The following is an 8,383-nucleotide window of genomic DNA, read 5'->3' as shown; positions in this document are numbered from 1 at the left end:
TCTGACCCCGCCTCTTTTGTCTCCGTGAGGAGTTGCGATTGGCCGAGGGGCGGGGTGTAAGTCTTCATTCATAAGTCGCAGTAATGAAAAAAAAGGCTTGAAACCGGAGCCCCTGAAAGAGGAACTGTACCAATCACGAAGCTACTCTGGTCAAAAATGAAGAAAAAGTAGACTAAAATTGTGTTGATCGATCTTGTTAAAGCGGGTTTAATCGCTCAAGATTGCATTGTGGTCAAGTGTAACGTAAAGTGTTAAAAATTGTCACAAAAGCGGAGACAATCGTGCTGTGCAATCACTCGCCATCACTGTCCCTCGGCGCCTCCCCCCTTCTCTTTTTTTTTTTTGTGAATGGAGCTCATTATACATGCATCCTCATTCACTCCCCCCCTCCTCCTCTTCCTCACCCTTCTTCCTCCCTCCTCCCTCGTCAGGCTTTTGCAGGCTGTGCGGCCGTCCGCTCCGCTTGGGCCCAAATGACCGCAGACGGCTGACGGATGGACCGTAGCATGGATGCATACTTGGACCAGCAAGTGCCTTTCACTTTCGCAAACGTACGTATGCTTCCGCGTGCACTTTTTGCTCAGAGTTTCGGGGTCTTTTGTGGGGTTGTTGTTGGTCTCTTCTACGCGCGTGCACGACTCTTGACTTCGGTCTCGATACCGAACTCACGCCCGCGTTCTTGCTCTCTTTTTTCTTTTTAAACTTATAACAGCACCTCGTCAAAGCTTTCATGGTGTTGGCTCCGTGCGCCAAATGGTCACTTCGACTCGTTTTCTATTCCCCCCCACCTCTCCGAAAAAAACAACGTGTACTCAGTTCACGAGCCTCTCGACCCACAAAAGTTCCAACCTAAATATTTTTTTACTGTCAAATGTGTGACTTGCATTTGTCCAAGTGTTCATCATGTGGGTTGTTGTGCAGAAGTCTCAAGGAAATGGGCCCCCAAATAGACTGTTGATGGCCGCCAAAAGGAAATACATGGACACAGAATTGCCCCCTCAGGAATCTGAAGGTAAAGTCCACTTTATTTGAAAGTAATGCCCCCCCCCCCACTACTCTTGTTTTCCTCTCCGGGTTTGCACTTACTGTACGTGTCTTGCGTTCTCCGTAGACCTCTTCCAGGATTTAAGCCAACTCCAGGAGACGTGGCTCACAGAAGGTAAGAGTTTCTTCACGTCTGCTTCTGAGAAGCTGTGAATTTTATCGGGTTGGAGTGGTCTGTTCTCTTTTGAAGATACAAAGGTAGCTGGTGTTGGCAATGACGGTGACACATCATCAGCCTGTAACTGACTCAGAGGAGTCACTCGTGTTGTTTGTCCTTAAAGTTGTGTAATTGACTATCAAGCCTCTTTAGCTGTTCTAAGTAAACTTCTGTTGTGCAAGTGGACTGCGCGCTGGATGGTGGTGTAGTGTTTTTGTTCATAACCGCAAGACCCTGCAGGCTGACAACGGGGCAGCATGATGGGAAAGTGGTTATGACATTTGTTTCACAGTTGTGAGTTAAGGGTTCAAATCTGGGCTCAAAAACCGTCACGTTAGAATGATTGAAATCTGGGAATTGTCCAACACGTGCGCAAGGGAGTGCGTTGAGTACATTGTGTGCCCTCGCCCAGTCCGCATGATCATTAAGGGACAGGCTATTTGACATTTTTTCTGTTGCTGGGTTTAATGGCGCAGACATGTTATTTTATTTTTTTTTTGGTTTAATGCGTGTAATCGTGCTCAACTTTATTTATAAATCACTTTAAAAACAAACATTGCTGCAGACAAAGTGCTGAGCGTGGAGTCAAATCAGACTTCCAAAAATCAAAGACAGTTAAAACAAAACTATTATGACCTAAAAACTGTCAACGCCATAAAACGTCATCGGGTTAGCTAGCAGGCTCGCTATTACGTTTTGCAAAATTACTCAAAAGAAAACCTACCCAAACATTTTCTGCGAGAAAATGAAAAGTTACACGTTTTTTTGTCATGAGTTCATCCAGGCAGTAGCCGGTTACTTTTCTGCCACCAAATACATAAACGTACAGGATGCATGAATGGATGAGAAAGGAAGGTAGGAGCCATGTTGGCTTATTGATTTGGGCCCTGCCAGTATGTATCACTCGTGGCAGCAAACATGCAGATCTAGCGCGAGGCGGCGGCTGCTGCTGCTGACGACGATGATGTGAACGCTAATGGAGTCATTATTCCACTTTGGGCACACAAATAAAAGCCGCACGTTACCCTGTGGTGGGAAGACGAATACATTGATTGCCCTTTCTTGGCGTCGCATCTCGCGCTTTGCCATGATGCGAAGTAACCAAGCACAATTATGACATTGCTTTCGAGTCAATTCATCTGAATATACATTTTTTTTCCGAAAATTGATTTGATACGGATAAGTGTTGGTGTTCCAAGATCAGTCGCTTCGACTGTTAGAACAGCTTCCCCAAGGAATTTTAAACCAAACTTTGTACCACTTTGCACCCCTCGATGCGCTGTTACTTTAATTTGCCTTCCTTCAATCGAGTTAGTCAAGAATTCTCAATCTAGGTTTGAGTGAGTGTTTTTTGGGAACATTCAAGTCTTGATAGGCAACCCCCTGCGCTCCCCCGCCCCCCCCCTTTTATTTTTTTTTTTAAAGGTGTGACGACAGCTACTTGTCGGACCTTCAACTACAAAGCTATTGTACCATTTTTATTGTCTCTGGTCTTTTGTTTTTGTGTGAATCCGGAGACTGGTGTGAAGTGAACTTGTCGCTTTCGACTCCGCATGTGAAAAGGCCGGCCACGTCATTGTCAGCCCATAAAAACAACAACAAAAAAAAGAAAACAGTCGCTGAGACGTGACGTCTGAGGCCAGGGCACTGTTGGCATTTACGTTGTGGTTTTGAAGTCAAAGGGGCTCATGTGAAAATCATATTTAGAATCTATAATTCAAAGAAACAAAACAAAAAAACAAAACGCGCTCTCGTCCTGTAAAACCGCACACGTCATGCCACTAAACTACACAAAAGCGCTGCATTAAACCCACGGCAAAATATCCTTTTCAATGGAAAAACAAAAATGACGTGACTAATCATAGTCCTGATCAGAAACGGTGGTGGGGAAGGTCATGTGACGGATCGACCTCTTTTGGTAAACGCATCTGAGCTGAAGCGCAGCAAAGATGTTATTTAACTTGAAATAGCGGCTTGAGTGCAGACCGTCTCCTTTTCCTGTCGCATTAATTAAAGACTTTATCTCCGGCGATTGCACTTGTGAGGGATTTGCCCCGATTGTAAACGCTAGGGAAGTTCAGGGGGATTTTGAAACAAAAAAAAAATCGGTTCTCCCTTTTGGCCATGATGAGGAGGAGAGCGGAAGCGGCACATGGCGAGCGTCGGGGAAGCTTGTTGCGTCTTGTCTTATTGGGCCTCAGGTTTGTACGCCCAGGAACTCCCACCGGGGGAGGGGAAGGGGGCTTGTGTGTGTGTGTGTGTGTGTGTGTGTGTGTGTGTGTGTGTGTGTGTGTGTGTGTGTGTTGATTTGAAAACCCACTTTCCTTCTTGTGACGACTTGCATCTCAAAGTTCCTGGAAGCGTTGAAAGTAACAAAGTACATTGACTATGCTTAACTACATTTTCAGGTATGTGTACTTTGATTACGTGACCACGATGACAGCAGATTCGTTAGACGGCAATTTTCGAGTTCACAACAAGCAGCGGTTTGGCGGATTGTGACCAATTCTTCCAAAAAAAGAGGCTTCAAGCAATTGATTTCCGCTCCCATTTGAAGTTTACTGTAAAACTCAACATAAAACAAAGATAATTACACCTTGTGTTTTGGAAACAACCACATAGCTTTGCCCGAGGAAAGTCTGTTAGCTTAATGCTCGCACACGATGCAAAACCCCTCAGACAAACAGACAACCACTTAGCCTCGATGTACGGGGGTTTGAAAAAGTCTTCTGTAAATCAAGTTGCGTAATATGAGAATCCTCACAGGCATATATTCTTTATCCTCTGTTTAGAAGAAAAAGTCTTATAACTATCTATAGTGAGTCGGTCGTGAAACTCTTCGTGCCTCTTTTTATTATACTACCCCCGGTGGCCAAGGAGGGCACAAGCGCTGGAACGCTTATCAATGTTTCCATTAGATCCAGTGGGAAAATAGGGATTAGCCGGATGTGCGCGGCTAAACGTCGGTCCGCTGCGTTGTGTCAGCCTCGAACCCTTTCTCTCTGTGCTCTGCGCGTTTCCACATGAGACATTTGCTCGTATTTGGTTGAAATTCTAACAGCGCGTGATTCGACGGCCAGCTGTTGATGTTCACTACAGAAATCCAGAGCGAGGAAACGTGCCAGGTGCCGTGACAAAGCGCCGACTCGCATGCCACTTGTCACTGTCGCGCCGACTTTGTTTAGCCAAGTCGCCGTGGTCTGGATTCTGTCCGCATCCTGCGTGAAGAAGCGCTGGATGAAATGATGGATCTGGAATGGGGGGGCATGGCAATGCTCAGCGATTCCTCGCCGCCCGTTGGTCGCTTCCAAAAGCGGCCGATTCTGTGAATGAAAGTCATCCCGGGTGGACGTGAATGAGTCCAGTCAGCGACGGCGGCCCAGGTGCAAGCGGCCTCAGACAGGCGCTATTGTGCTGTGGGCCGGCATTAGGAATCCCCTTCCATTCACCATTGTGCTGCCTGGACGCGGGGTCGCGCGCGCACATGCAGGTTGGAAATAAGCGCCAATGCGCCGCTGTCGGGGTGCGGAGGTCAGACTCAACCCCCGACACACACACACCCCCACGGGCATGTTGTGCGCTCGAATGAATGAGCGAAACGCTGAGGAGCAAAATAGTCAGAAAGCTTGTCATGTGACTTTCCATTGCGTTGCACTTCCACTTGCATCACAGCACTCAGGTGGAGTGTGTTGAAAATCAGCTTCCTGGGTCGGGGTTAGAAATCAGGGTTTAGGTTTAAAGCCTTTTCTGAAAATCTTGTTGTCATTTCACGTCAAAGTCTGTTGCTCTGAAAGTTTGACAAGCGACTTATATGAAGTTTTCTGTCTCTTACTTCCAGCTCAGGTTCCTGACAGCGACGAGCAGTTTGTTCCGGATTTCCACTCGGAGAACTGTGAGTACTGCACTTGGACTTTCTTTGTCCTCCCGGAGCTCATTTATCCAGCGGATTGTTTTCGGGTCTGATATTGTTTATCTCATGTGATCTGGTGTCACTCAACTTGCTCGTGTAGTTTCTGGCCCGCTGTTGGGACGACGAGGTCAAACGTGGGGCGGCGGGGGCTCTGGAACTTAAAAAAAAAAAAAAAAACTGATGACAAAAAATTATGTTGTCTCAAGAGTGTGGATGTTCACCTGTCACAAGGGGGGGCTCTGGAAAGTATCGTGCGCGGCGAGCAGCGGTTCACTGCAAATTCTGCGGCCGACAAAAGCCAGGACACCAAAGGGCCTCGGTATTGTGCGCCGCCGCCCGCCATTTGCATGCTCTTGAAAAGCCGAGAGGGTCCGGCCCAGGAAACCGGTAAAAAAGCGGATTCAGGTCTAAAGATGAGGCTTTGTGCTGGGGGAGGGAGGGGAGACGTCAAAAGGGAAAGCAAACTATTTGAATGTACTTACTTCCCTTTTCTTAACAATGGCGCTTCGGGATCCAGGCTGAGGTGGTGCGCCCGCATACAACAATCCATTCATGAAGCGTTTGGCAGCTTGGAGCACAGGTGGGCGACTGGAGGCACATGACTTGACTTGAGTCCGACTTAAGTTGACCAGTTTAAGACTATACCCGGCTTGAACTAATGAAGGACTTGACGTGGACTTCCTCCCACCTTTGGCTTTGTGGGAACTTGAAAGAAGTGACAGGCAGCGGCGGGGGAGGTGTCAGAGGGGACATCCGTCTTTTGTGTGTAAACACGGCGCCGTTTCAACCCACATGTGTCCCGATCCCCGCGTGACACATTCCCGCCCGCGACTTTGTCGCCGTCCATTAGGCCACAAAGCGCCGGTGGAAGCGCAGATGAACCCGAGGGCGCGCAGGGGTCATGTCTACTTAAGCGCCTCCGGCCCGGCCAGCCAATCGTCCGTCGGCCCGATGCTCACCGCTGACCCCGCCGTCATTTGCGGGGTCACGTTGGGGCTCCGCTTTGGCAGCCACTTCATTGAAAGGCGGAGAGACGCTTTGTGTTGACAGACGGCGTCCCTGCTGCTCACAGCCACTCCGGCTCTTCGCCTAATGTCACACGGGCGCTGACGTTAGAAGATCTCGTGGTTTTGTCAACTTGCGGCTTGACAGGTCGGCAGTAAAAGAATCCGCTTTGGCCCACCACTGACCCACTCTTTCCGTAAACTTTATTGAGCCGAGGCGCCTATTTTCTATGAGAAGAATCTCAACGGCACACCGCAAAAAAAAAAAAAAAAAAAAATTAAAAGTTCCAAAAAGTATATCCAATCCAGTGATTCCTCATTCAATGTGGAAGTTTCGTTACAGGCCCGCATTTCACCCTGACCAAGTCAATTTGGGAGTAAATTGAGACAGACCATTTGAGCTCATATTCTTGATAAGCTAATATTAATTTCATTCATTATATATTTGTAATTAATCGGGCAATTATTTGGTCGTCATAATTTTATCCTGCCAAATATCGGATTCGCCCTAAAAAAAAAAAAAAAAGTCATATCGGACGGACCGTAATTGTTTTCATTCAAGCTGTTCTGATAAAGTTGCCACTGCCCGCTGTTTTTGGCTCCGTGTTGTTTCCGAGCTTCGACAAAAGCCGCCGATTGGTGGTTTCCCTCTCTCGGTCAACACAAAGGGACGACGACGGCTTTGGTTCTCTTGTCGCCTTATGATCTGAAACGCTAAGAATGGGATCAGTCTTAATCCGCTGCCAGGAGTGAAAAGTTCAACCAGTGTTGGAATTGAAAGACGTCTGTGCGGGTGACTCACCTGTTATTGAAACTCGCGCATGTTTGCGTCGAAACGCATAAAGCCCGACTCTCATCCCGCTTGGCTGGAGTCTAATTGATGCCTGCGGACAAATGCGACACCCCGAAGAGCCTGTTTACCGTGTCTGCTTGTTACCTGCCTGGGAGTGGCCACCAGCAGGGTTAAAGAAGAAAAAAAAAAAACACGTACACACTTTAATAAGACACAACGGAATGTCACAGTGAGGAATTGCGCAAGACCAGCACATCTGTTGACTTTATCTGGTCTGCTGCCTCGCTCTCGTCTAGTGAACAAGCGTAGAACTGTGTGCGAGGTGCCGTGGTGGGGGTCGTGCTGTAACTTTTTTTTTTGGGGGGGGGGGGATTTGCTGACTGCTCGACTGCTGATGTGTTACCGTTCCTCATTCTGCATTGACAGCGGGGGAAATGTTGACGCATCTCATCCCTGCCGACACAAAGAGCAGCGTGCATGTCTGAACACTTTCATCAGGAAACGGTGTCGTTGTTGGAACGAGCGCCCCACCAAAATGGATTTTGTTTTTTAGGCTGATGTAATTTCTGATAACGATTAATCAAATGATTAAAAGAAAACAGAGGCAGAACATTTACATCACTTTCTCCTTTAGTATTTATTTAGCTTTACAAGGAGAGTAAAATTGGCAAAAATGTGGCATTTAAAAAACATTTTCATTCTATTTTTTCCCCATTTTTGGGGGGGAGGGTGAACCTCATTAGCTTTGTATTTATGTTGTAATGTGTTTTTGACGGCTTGAAAGGCTCCATCGGCTGATTCCGCTCGGCTATGACAAATTTTGATCAGAGATGGCTTTATGTGGCCCTAAATGTGTTTTTGATGCTGATCAAAAGGATGTTTGTTTTTTCGTAGCAGAGATATTTGAATTTAGAAATTTTCACAATGCAAATTTTACCATGCATTGTAATTTATAGCCATGACATTCCAGATTAAAAAAATCCAGCTGTTGCTGAAAAAACATGGCAGCTTAGTAATCAGTGCAAAAAAAAAAAGAGAGAAACATTTATTGATTTAAAACAAATGTTGATCAGTGTTCTGGACACACCCACAACGCACGTGTATTCAATGGCCTCGCATGTGTTTAAATATCACGAAGCCACCAAGTCCCCAAATATGTGAAAACAATCAAACGCCGCATATTTTCCTGCCGTGAAAGTCTCGTGTCGTCCCGAATCCCGAATATTGTTTCGTGTGGCGGCCACAAGCCACCCTTCACCGAGACGCCGAGAGCGCCTTCCTCTTTGTTTACACTCGACGCGAGCCATTCATAAATTTTCTTCCCCGCCTGCGTAAGAGGAAGTGTGCCTCTCGGCTGCGAGCTCCTTCGTTCTCCATTCATTGAAAGAAAAAAGAAAAAAAAACCACCACCCTTCCCGCCCTCATCCTTCTTTCCAAGTGGATACTCCAAAGCCCTCCCTCCCTCCCTCCCTTCC

At 47.0% G+C, this 8,383-nt stretch overlaps 1 protein-coding gene across 1 annotated transcript in view; it reads left to right on the top strand.

Moving 5' to 3' along the window:
- Positions 1–375: 375 nt before the first annotated feature.
- Positions 376–8,383, top strand: part of etv4 (ETS variant transcription factor 4) — a 21,958-nt gene continuing 13,950 nt past the window's right edge. Inside the window, exons 1-4 of the mRNA XM_019893829.1 lie at positions 376–551; positions 922–1,012; positions 1,112–1,159; positions 5,040–5,093. Of these exons, the coding sequence (XP_019749388.1) occupies positions 495–551; positions 922–1,012; positions 1,112–1,159; positions 5,040–5,093 (250 nt within the window). The 5' untranslated portion in view covers positions 376–494. The remainder of the gene's footprint in view (positions 552–921; positions 1,013–1,111; positions 1,160–5,039; positions 5,094–8,383) is intronic.

Source organism: Hippocampus comes, unplaced genomic scaffold (assembly GCF_001891065.2).
Source record: "Hippocampus comes isolate QL1 unplaced genomic scaffold, H_comes_QL1_v1.1 scaffold31, whole genome shotgun sequence".
NCBI classification, from domain to species: Eukaryota; Metazoa; Chordata; class Actinopteri; order Syngnathiformes; family Syngnathidae; genus Hippocampus; species Hippocampus comes.
The sequence above is the reverse complement of the archived record's forward strand: the minus strand, read 5'-3'. Positions and strand labels throughout refer to the sequence as shown.